Below are 12,656 nucleotides of genomic sequence, written 5' to 3' on the forward strand. Positions count from 1 at the left end.
GTGGCAAAGTTTCTTTCTTAGTGTTGTATTTTACATTTTAAGTTTTATTTTTTATATTCTTTTATAATTATGTTAAATTTTGTACGCTATTTTACATTGTATTAAATTTTGTACACACGTAGTACGTACTGGCGTACCGTTTGTACGTACGGTAGTATTAAAATACATAATACAGTGAAAAAAAGAAAAGAGAAAGTGTTACTTTTCGAGACTTGGATATCTTGGTTTGATGGAACTTGTTGGCGTAACTAGATTTTTTTTAGTATTATCTTTTTTATGATAACGACAATTGAAACCAAATGCAGCAAAAATCATAGTAACAAAAAACCGTAAGGCAGCTTGGTGTAAGATATTATCAGTATAGTCGATGTCACTTAAGTAGTTTAAAAAAATCGGGGGATGATAGCTCTGCTAAAAATAGTAAAAAAATCTGCTATGAGTTGAGGGCGGAAAATGCATATTAAGGGAGTTAGGGGTACTGAAAACGTGAATTTAAAAAATGGTTGTTTTGAAATTGCAGGCTTAAAAAACGAGACAGGATTTGTAAAAAAAATCTATGCCATAATTTTGACCATAAATCAAATAGTGATATTAAAAAATTATTTAAATATTATAAAATTCCAAAGGGTAGTTTTTGAAAGGATGTGCGAGTGTTTCGTAAATAATTTTTTTGAGGTTATTTTTTTGCAACGTGGATTCATTTTTTGAAAACTACATACTGTGTCCTACAAATAAGTTCTCTTATTGCACATTGTTCAGAGCGCTGGCTTTTGGGAAAACTGAAGGCAGAAAGTATGCTCTGATGGGTTGCTAACTGGGTAATCAACATAAACTTGTAAATGTTATAGTGTTTTAAAAGTAACCAAGTAGTTAATAAAAAATTAAATGAAAAATCAAAATTTCATGATTTTTAAAACATCATATTGCTTTGAAAAATGAAATAACCCATTAATGGTGAGTAAATGTTTAAAGCGACCACCATTCATGACAATGCAGACATGTGCTTTCTTCTCCGCGCGTACCTTGTGGAATATCTCTTGTGTGTTGTATGAATTTGATTTGAACAGTCAATAATGCTTTGCCGTAGTCGCTCTTTAGTATTAATTGGCACTAGTAGCACTAGGTTTCCAAGTGGCCCCAAAAGTGAAAATCTAATGGACTAAGTTCTGATGATCCTGCTGGTCAAGATTGTGGACCACCCGGTCCTATTCAACCCATCTAAAAAGCTTGGTTAAAATAATTCCTCACCGCGAAAAATGAGCTGGTCGATTATCATGCACAAAATACATGATCTGCGTCTGTGCTATTGGAACTTCCTGCAAAAGTGCTGGTAAATCATGTATTGGAAAATAAAGGTAACTTTGGCCATTTAGCCTAAAATGTTTGTTATTATAAGCAATAAGTGACTTTTCGAACGGTGTAAAATTTACCTCAGGAGTAGATAAAATAGTACAATAAACCTATAGCCAATAATTCCGTCGAAACGTTAACTGAGAATCGAATTTGGTGTCGACTTTCCACAACAGCATGAGCGTTTCATCAGACCAGTGATCTGTATTATGATAATTAAAAATTCTATTTCTTATAAACCAAGCTTTATTTATACATAAAACATTTACCAAAAAAGGGGTTATTGTACCTTTTTATTTAATAACCAACTACAGAAGATGATGGGATGAGTGGGATAGTTTGCCGGAGCAAGAGCTTGTACCTTTGGATATGATATGAATTCAGCAGATAAGTATATAAAGTCATCAACACAGAATGGCGACTCACGTTTCTCGTGCTGCAATTCTCCTTATAGAGATACTCAGATCTTCCTCTACATGTGCTAAAATATGCTCCTCAGCAGCTGTATGTACCGTCAAATTACGGCCACGGGTTTGGTTTTCTGCATTCAATTAAACCTGTGTCTCTTAGACACTGATGAATTTTCGAGAATATGCGATAAGAAGATTCTCTGTGATCTGAATATCTTTGAACATAAAAGCGTTTCCCACAAGACCGTTTCCGTTCGCTTTTCCATAAACAAAATGCATATTCTAGTTCACGCATAGTGTATTTCATAATTTGTCAAATTTTACGTTTATGCACACCTCAACAATAATAAACTGATAAAAATACTCGTGAACCAGAACATTTTTTTTTGTACATACATATTAACCAGTTACCTTTACAAAAAATATCTTTTCCGTCTTTCTAAATGATATTTTGAAATCAGAATTTGATTTAAGGTCAAAATATAGGACAGAGGATTTGTTTTCTAAATATTATCTTGTTTCTTAAGCCTTTAGTTAAAACCAAAATTTTTTAAATTTAGGCTTTCACTGCTCTTAACTCTACTTATATGCAGTGGGATTTTTTTTACTATTTTTAAGAGTGATATTACTTTCCGAATTTTTTTACACCATTTCAATGACACGCTGTATATTAAGAATTTAAGAATAAAGATTTAGAAATGCAATGGGCAAAGCAATGGGCTAAAGTTGGCGCATCAGTCGAAAGTTAGCTTGAGCGCATCTCATATTACATCTGGAAGCTACAGAACCTTTGCAACGAAATATAACGTATGAAGATGTCAATAAGATGAAGACGGAACCATGTGATGGTGGAAGAAGCGAAGGAGATAAGAAGATACCTTATTTTACAGATAAGAAAGTCGGCCAAGCGAGAAACCTACAATGCCTCTGCAGTCCCGCTTCAGGAATTCAGAACCGAGGTATCGCTTTTCCTGGTCACCACAGACCATGAGCAATTGAAGGATTAGCTTTTATATTGCTGACATCCGCTATGTTCCTCTTGATCGTGATAGTCTTTGTCCTCAGGGGCCCAGAAAAATCGAACAAGATACCCTAGAAGTCGTCTATGGTCAGAGAAGATGGTGAGCTTCTGGATCAGCAATTCCGAGATGGAAAGGCTGCAACAGGTTTACCCTTCATTATTATGAGGGTATTAGTAGCAGAGTAAGCTAGAGTCCTAAAAGGTCATTGTAGACTCAACCGGCAACTTTTAGGTGTGGCCAAGGCTACTAAAACTACTTTTTTTCAAAAAATAAAACATAATAGAGTTTATTGAAAATACTACTGATTATTATTTAATGGTAGTTAGATGTATTTAAAATAACAAATATTTTTTTATCAAATATATATTGCAACAAAAGCTTTTACATTTTGTCAAGACTTACCGCGTAGAGATTCATTCACTTTCATCCTGTAATTAAACGTCCCTAACTTACATGTAAAATTTAAAAAATATATATTGTGTATTTTGGAAATAAGAAAATAACCCTGATATATTCACTATTTTTATCAGTCGATATAACTGTTCTTTAATCGTGATCTTGAATTGGTAAGTCATCAACATATACGGCATTTTAGAGAGCAGTACTACGATCCATCTCTAAAGTTGACTAGGAATATCAAACTTCATAAAAATTATTTAAAATGTAGAGTAATACGTTAATTATAGCAAAATCTCAAAGAAAAGAACCTACATATGTAAGGTCTTAAAAGCGACGAGCCCACGTAAAAGTTTCTCATCCATCTATTCATTATCCAGAGAGAGCTTATCACTTAAACCAAGACTGTTACATCTTGCTGAAAAGCCATTTCATTCTAGAGTAGACATTTCTGGTAAACAGCACCCTATTAGTAAATATAATATTCAGACCAAACTATTAATTTATATTGAGGCGATGAAGATAGTGAAATAGATAGTGTGATAATAAAAGCAGTGACTGTATTTTTTACAATTAATAAGGATGTAACTGCGGCTCATGTAAGCCTTCTCAGACTAAATTATCTCTAGTTCTCAGAAATATGCAATCAAACATGCTTCCAATTAATAATTGTTATTTTGTAAACATTAAGTAGACTAACTATGTACACATGTTATAATATTTTTCACTTGCAATATTTTAGTTTAAGAAAAAAAATTAAAATCCTAAGCCGCTGGAAATACCAGAGATTCTCTTATAAAAAAATATCTATTTGGTAACTGGGGAAACCGGTACGAATCTGGAATAAATTTAATTAGTCTGCTAGATGCCTTTTAATTATTTAAAGAAACAAGTTAAGTCTCATTATACTAAAGCCTTTTACAATATAAATAAAAACTTTTTGAACCTACACTATACTATTAAAATTTAAAAAAATATCCCTGATTTGAGTAAGAACTGAATTTATAACATTATGTAAACATTTCTTAGGTATCAAAATAAGTTAACTTAAAAATATATTATTAAATTGTTGTATTTACATCAAATAGTAAAACAGACTCTACTTACGTTATTTTTAAAAGTTTTTTAATTTTTTCTACACTACCAGGTTGTTCAGGACATAGTGTTACAGTTGGAAAGGGAACGTCCCAATTGTGAAAATCTGTATCCAGACCAGTTATAGTCGGATTTGTTTGAAATTTGTCCCATAGACTAAATATTACAACCATTGTTGAAACTGCACCTACTAGAACACAAAGAAACCATAGTAACCTAAAAAAAAATAAATACAGTTAAATGGCAAAAATAGCAGCATTATGAAAATAATTAAGAAGGGGGAAGTAATTTAAAGTTTTTTTATGACGAAATGTAAGGGTTTTTTAGGAAAAACTTTTTTCACAAATTCTCTTTTTTAAATAAAAACAATGATTAAAAAATGTGTTTCTTTAAATTACTTTTTGCGATAAAAGTGTTTAATGTTATAAAAATCAGCATAAAAATCGCTATCGATTTTTATTTTTCATTGACATAACAGCCATTCTTAAAGTAACTAAAGTTTATATACGTGTTCGGCACCTTTAAATAAATTATTCATAAAATTCGAATATCGCCAAAAGCCAGAAGAGGGACGACCAGTTGACAGTAAAAAGGATCTGAGAAAAATGGCTTTAACTTTTAAAGTCGCAAGGCTACTTTGCAAACTTCTTTTGTCCACAAAAGTTTGCCATAACTTTTCGGGTAATTTATGATAAGAGGTGACGATAGAATAGTAACTAACTCGTTTATTGGTATAAGAAAAAATTAAAGCTATTTATTTAAACATTATCCTTTTTTAACATCATAATAAATATTTTGATGTAAACTTAGTTTTTTTTTAAACTTCGTTGTATTGGTAGTAGTAAAAAAGTACAAAAATTGTTGTTTACTTTGGTAGAAAACATAATTTGCTACCATTCTATTTAAAGGAACAACTGCGGTTAACCTAAAGTTGCTTCTTATGAGATCATTTAAAGAGTTCTGAAATATCTTATAGTGTACCAGTATCTTATAGTATCAATTATTGTAAGTTCAACGAGATATTCAAAGGCATTTGTACCTTTATAGGCAAAAGATTTCATGGACAAACCGAAGTGTTCTGATTCAGTTATGGCCAACTTATACTTTTACTTTATTTTTCATTTATGTTTTTATTGAATGTAGCTTTTTTGCTAAATAAAGATATTATTATTATCATTAAAAGATCGGCCAAACGCACGAATTAATAGATAGGCTCGGGGTAATCTGGTTGGAATTAAATATTAGCCAGCCCTTAGACAAACGGAAAAACAAACGTTCTATGTTGTAGTGGGATAAATTTAAAAATATTACATTACTTACGATATATAATTATATAGTTTTATTATCTCAATTTAGTGATATTATTGTTCTGATTTATATATCATTATTCTATATTATTCAGTTTATCTTTCAAATATTTAAGATATATGTTTTTTGTATTACACGGCATGTACAGGATTACAATTTAAAGGGTCACATAATAAAAACAAAATCGCTAAAAGCAATATCATTTGTTTCCACCTACATCCACAGCCAACCTCAATTCTATAATCAGCTATCTTTTGATATACATCATAGCTCCAAAATATGCATTTTTACACGTGTATAAGTTGCACCCGGATACGTCAACTTCACAGCTTAAAGAATATTTGAAATCTCTATTACCGGAAGTCGATTGTTAAAAAATTGAGTCCCGATACCCTAAATATTATTCATCTTTTAAGATTACCATATATCAAGAAAATCGCGAACGAGAATTGAAGCCAGTAATATGGCCCACTGGAACTAATGTAAATAGGTTTATTCATTTAGAAAAAAAACATTTATACCCCTCTGGAAAAGGAGAGACTCACAAAATTGACTAAATCAAGATTTTTCCTTCACTGTAGATAATGTAAATCTGATTGTAATGTTGACACACCTGATGGTAGTTGCTCTTTTGTAGATTTCTTATAAAATTTAAACGCTTAATCTCTTTCTAATAAGATTGACCAACCTAATCTATTTTTAGATAAATAGAACTATTTTATTTGCATATCTGAACATTGGCTAGATTCAAATGCAACAAAATTTATTAGCCTTGAAAGATACTCTCGAAGTGCCTCTTTTTGTCGCCCTTCTGGCAAGCACGGAGTCGTAGATATAATTTCAAATAATGTAGAACGTGATATTTTAAGTTTGAGACTTTTCTACTTGTTTAGAGCAGTTGAAAACATTAATTTGCTATCTCTCTCAACTATGCAATTTAATGTTTTCAGGAGATTTTAATGTTGATTTTTTGGGGAATTCTTTCAGACTGGTGGATCTTGTGTGTGTGTTGGAATCGTTTCAGCTAAAAATTACTACAAACGAGCCAACAAGATTTACTTTTCTTTCTAGTACTTGTTTGGATAACATTATTACTAATTTTCCTTTAAATGACACTTTTTCCACAGTAATTGACACATGTTTATCAGATCACAAAGCCCAATATATCAGCATGAGGGGAATTTGCAGAACCGGGCGGGAAATTATCTACTGCTAATAAAATTTGAAAGCAATAACATACGTAAGTTTGAACAATCCTTATTCAATTTGAATTAGTGTTGTTTTTTCCTATCTTATGATGCAGATTATCTGTGCAACTTACTTTGCGGGAATTACTCAAGTTTGATAGATAGATATTTTCCGCTAAAACAAATTAACATCCCAAATAAAAAAGGCCCAGTAAATTGGTTTTCTGACTCATTACGATCCAAACGAAATTTTTTATCAATTTTAAAAATTTTCTCTGATCTGGAATGCACTGAAATCTTAAATAATCCTAAGAAAGAGTAAAAGAGAGTAACTCAACTTACCAAAAAACAAGCTTTGTAAAGTTTATTTACGATTCTAGTAATAAAAGTAAAGATTTGTGGTATCAATCATGAACTAAATAGAGGCAACAAGGACATTTGTCCTATTATAATTCAATATCTATATAAATATTTATTTTACGACTATGGTGGAAAATATAATAAAAGGCATCCCTAAGAGAAGTAATGTTGATATAAATTATGCTTTCCTAGTGAAGGAACGAATCTTACAAAGCCTTACAACTTTCCTTTAATTACTAAGGATATGGTTTACGACGCTATTCTAGAGCTAAAAAGTTCATTTAGGTTAGAACTCTATAATATCAATTGTTAACTCTTCTGCATATTTCTTGTTTTCAATTTTAGCTAATTAAAACGTTCTAAGGTTATACCGCTACATAAAAAGAACAAACAGAATGATGTTAATAACTATAGACCCATTTCCATTATTCAATTTATTGCAAAAATTTTTGAAATTATTTTAAAGAAATTTGTTTTAAAATATCTTTCTATAATTTTATTTTTTAGTGAAAGACACTGGGAGTTTTTGTCAGATAGATCTACTGCACAAGCGGTAAAAGCAATTGTGTCTGACATCATCGAGGGTTTAGAGGAAGGGTATTATATGTCTCTGCCAGTATACGATATATGATATTTGATTGCATTATTCATGATATTCTCATACAATAAGGAGATTGCCTTGGTTTTTCTAAAAATGTTTTAGCCCTTTTTCGTTCCTATCTTTCTGACAGAAAGCAGAGAATTTTAATTAACAATGAATTATCAAAGTCATTACCACAGAGGCATGGGGTGCTTCAGAGCTCCGTTTTGGGTCCGCTTCTTTTTCTTATTTATAAAGATGACTTACCATCATATTTGTGGACCTTTACTTGTTCACTATTTGCAGATGACAGAAACATGGCTTGTAAGGGAAAATCTAAACCTCATTTGAATTCTGCAATTTTATTAGCAAATGAGCGGGTTCTAGATTAGTTTTGTGCAAATAATCTGCTTTTAAATGCTGCCAAAAGTCAAAAACTTTATTTGAATCAAAAGAAATCGTCCATTATCTCAAAGAGACCTACGTAACTAGAGAAAAAATGAAAACTCTAAGTCTCAGTCTCAAAATATCTTTTTAATTAATCAGGTAAAATGTTTCGCTAATTAAGCATCATCAGACCTACAATAAACAGAAAAACACACCTAACTACAATAAAACCTTACACTAAAACAAAATCTAATATTAAAAATTAGTTAAAATTACCTTATAGCTAGATGACCTGCTAAGTACTGACAAATAAAATTTAAATATGAGAATACCCACATATTTTGTAAGAAAAACAATAACACGGCACAAAAATTCATCAAAAAATATAAAAAAACATAAAAAGGGGAAAAACGTGACAGGTGTAGTATTTGAACCCACGCTCTAAAGTTGATCTCGGTGAAACACCGGCCCGTTAACCACTCAGCCAGCCCTGCTTATGAATATTAGAGTCAAAGGCATATATGTCTATCATGAGCAGAAACAAGAGGTTAGATAAGATTATTAAAGATAAGTCCTGGCTCAAAGGTGAAAACATCATTAACGCATGTCAAATTTGGACTCTTTTTGGCTTTAGTGATTTCCATTTTCTCCAAGAGATGCAACTTTCTACCCTTAGGGCACTCGTGAACAATGGAAACATTTTCAGGGAAGGAAAAACTATGGCCCGTTGGTAATAAATGGTTAGCAAATGCTGACTTAGTTTCTATGGTGTTGGTGTCCCTGAACTTATTTACAAGGCTTAGATGTTCCTGTACCCTTGTGGATACTCTCCTCCCCGATTGTCCCACCTAAACAGCAGGGCAATCCTTACAGTTAAGACAATATACACCCGATTTAGATAGAGGATCACTTTTATCCAACGTCCTTACTAGGTTCTTTAAAGGAAAGGCTTAAAAAATTTTGCAAGTTATTGACAAATGCCGCCGAAATAACTAACGCATCTAAAATTATTATTGTTGGTGATGTTGTTCGGTGGGTGGACGATGTGATAGGACAGTTTAGATTTATTATAAAATTTGTAACATAATTTGTTGAAGCTGTAAAGTGAGAAATTATTGTTTACAGCAATTATTTTTATAATATTATGTTCTTTTTGAAAAGCGTCTTTGGACAGAGGTAAATTAAATAAACGGTAGAACATTGAATTAAAGGCTGCATATTTGTGTTGATAAGGGGAATTGGAGTTAAATTGGATTATATTATCTGTTGCAGAAAGTTTGCCATATACTTTAAAAGAAATACTGTTATTATTTCGGTATAAAAGAAGATCTAAAAAGGGTAATTTTCTGTTTGTCTCTCTTTCCAGCGTAAAAGAGATCTAATTATGAAGGGAGTTAATAAATGACAAGAAATCCAATAAATCATTCTGGTCACCAACCCACAACACGCACACATCATCCACGTACCTTTTATAAGCTCTCAAAAAGCCCGCAAAACGACTTTTCATGATTTTCTTCTACAAGTGACTCATGAAGACCTCTCTCAAAAATGGTGAAAGACAAGAACCCATGGCGAGACCAGATTTTTGCCTAAAGAATTGATCATTAAATTTGAAGATATTTTGTTCCAAAACTAATGATAAAAGGTGGATTAGATTATCTACCACCAGTTTTGGCAAAGTACTGTTATCGTTTAGCAGGATCTCAACCAATGTTAAACAATCTGACGAGGGTATGCTAGGGACCAAGTTCTTTACATCTAAGGAAAGCAAAATAGCATTGTTTGGAACTTCTATTTACTTTGCATGTTATGTTTATATTGCTACAGCATTGTTTGGAACTTCTATTTACTTTAGATAATTGGCAAAGACTTTAGATAATTGAGTTTTTAATGGATTTTTTTTTATTTCGGCGGCATTTCTCAACAACTTGCAAAATTTTTTAAGCCTTTCAGCCTTTCCATAGCTTTTAAAACGACTAACTCGCTAAGAAAGAACCTAGTAAGGACGTTGGATAAAAGTGATCCTCTATCTAAATCGGGTGTATATTGTCTTAATTGTAAGGATTGCCCTGCTGTTTATGTGGGACAATCAGGGAGGAGAGTATCCACAAGGGTACAGGAACACCTAAGCCTCCTTAATAAGTTCAGGGACACCAACACCACAGAAACTAAGTCAGCCTTTGCTAACCATTTATTATCAACGGGTCATAGTTTTTCCGTCCCTAAAAATGTTTCCATTGTTCACGAGTGCCCTAAGGATAGAAAGTTGGATCTCTTGGATAAAATGGAAATCACCAAAGCCAAAAAGAGTCCAAATTTGACATGCGGTAATGATGTTTTCACCTTTGAGCCAGGACTTCAACTTGAGCATCAACTTTAGAGCGTGGGTTCAAATACTACACCTGTCACGTTTTTCCCCTTTTTATGATTTTTTATATTTTTTTATATTTTTTGTTGAATTTTTGTACCGTGTTATTGTTGTTATTACAAAATATGTGGGTATTCTCATATTTAAATTTTATTTGTCAGTACTTAGCAGGTCATCTAGCTATAAGGTAATTTTAACTATTTTTTAATATTTGATTTTATTTTAGTGTAAGGTTTTATTGTAGTTACGTGTGTTCTTCTGTTTATTGTAGGTCTGATGATGCTTTATTAGCGAAACATGTTACCTGATTAATTAAAAAGATATTTTGAGACTGAGACTTAGAGTTTTAATTTTTCTTCTCAAAAACTTTATGTTAGTTCTGAGCATTCTACTATTAATAGTGTTTGTGTCTTGGTAATTAACATTGGTTCTGGATTGAGCTAGAGCCCGCATATCGATACTCTCTCTAAATGTCTCTGCTCTGCAATATTTGCGCTACGAACTTTGAGACTTTAAATGTAGCAGCATTGAAGGTGACTTATTTTGCGTTAAATAACTCCAAGTTGTGGAATCTCCATTATATGGGATCACACTCTAGGGTACTTCTTCCGGTGCATTGAAAATTTTTCGTATGCAAAAAAAAGCTGTACGAATTATGACACACTTGGGACCATTAGAGTCAGGCCTTTCCATCTAGAGAATAATGACATTGCCTTCAGAAATCATTTTTTATACATAATTGGAGCTTCATGCAAATCGTTTCAATTACGCAACTGGTTCATTATGTGGAATTTCCATCCGCAGATCTGAATATTTAACCCTGCGACCGGGGCGGTGTCTATCAGGACAAAAAATCGGGTTGCCGAGTCTCTTAGACCCCATGTTAAAATATCAATTGTTAATACTTGTTTAATTTTTTCTTAAATTAGGCAATTTTCTGAAAGGCAAAAATTATTTATTAGTGTAATTTTACGGTATTTTTTTACTAAAAAACAAATAATGACGACAAACAAAAATATGTTTTCAAAATATATTAAGTCTCAAATACCTCAAAGAAAAATCAATGATCAATGGTTTACAAGTACCAAAAAAATATTATTATTTTTTATTTATCATCAATTGTGCAACCTTTACTTGTTCACTATTTGCAGATGACAGAAACATGGCTTGTAAGGGAAAATCTAAACCTCATTTGAATTCTGCAATTTTATTAGCAAATGAGCGGCTTCTAGATTGATTTTGTGCAAATAATCTGCTTTTAAATGCTGCCAAAACTCAAAAACTTTATGTTAGTTCTGAGCATTCTACTATTAATAGTGTTTGTATCTTGGGAATCAACATTGGTTCTGGATTGAGCTGGAGCCCGCATATCGATGCTGTCTCTAAATGTCTCTGCTCTGCAATATTTGCGCTACGAACTTTGAGACTTTAAATATAGCAGCATTGAAGGTGACTTATGTTGCGTTAAATAACTCCAAGTTGTGGAATCTCCATTATATGGGATCACTCTCTAGGGTAGTCCTTCCGGTGCATTGAAAATTTTTCGTATGCAAAAAAAAAGCTGTACGAATTATGACACACTTGGGACCATTAGAGTCAGGCCTTAACATCTTTCCCCTCTTGGGAATAATGACATTGCCTTCAGAAATCATTTTTTATACATAATTGGAGCTTCATGCAAATCGTTTTAATTAGGCAACTGGTTCATTATGTGGAATTTCCATCCACAGATATGAAAATTTAACCCTGCGGCTGGGGCGGCCTATATCAGGGCAAAAAATTGGTGCCAGGTCTCTTGTTAAAATATCAATTGTTAATACTTGTTTAATTTTTCTTAAATTAGGCAATTTTCTGTAAGGCAAACAATATTTATAAGTGTAATTATACGGTATTTGATAACGTGTGAGTACGGTGAATGATAATAACAAAAGATAACATTCTGAATTTAACCATATTTTTTGGTATACAAACACCAAAAAAATTATTATTACTTATCATCAATTGTGCACATCAATGAAGCAAGTAGGACATAGTGGTTTAATATGACTACGAAAAATTAATTTTTGACATTTTATGTAGTAGAAATCTGTAGTTGAATCTGTTTTGCAAAAGAAACATCGCTTTCGAACGCTAGTCGAAATCTGCCCTGTGACTTGAGTATTAGTGCCAACCTTGCCGTCTTTCTCTTACTGA

The 12,656-nt window shown here is 32.2% G+C and overlaps 1 protein-coding gene across 1 annotated transcript in view; it reads right to left on the reverse strand.

The window, feature by feature from the left end:
• LOC126734645 (uncharacterized) overlaps nucleotides 1-12,656 on the reverse strand; it is a 134,227-nt gene that overhangs the window by 79,018 nt on the left and 42,553 nt on the right. The window contains exon 2 of the mRNA XM_050438342.1: nucleotides 4,286-4,489. Coding sequence (XP_050294299.1) covers nucleotides 4,286-4,446 — 161 coding nt within the window. The 5' untranslated portion in view covers nucleotides 4,447-4,489. The remainder of the gene's footprint in view (nucleotides 1-4,285; nucleotides 4,490-12,656) is intronic.

The sequence above is a fragment of the Anthonomus grandis genome, chromosome 3, assembly GCF_022605725.1.
Source record: "Anthonomus grandis grandis chromosome 3, icAntGran1.3, whole genome shotgun sequence".
Taxonomy (NCBI): domain Eukaryota; kingdom Metazoa; phylum Arthropoda; class Insecta; order Coleoptera; family Curculionidae; genus Anthonomus; species Anthonomus grandis.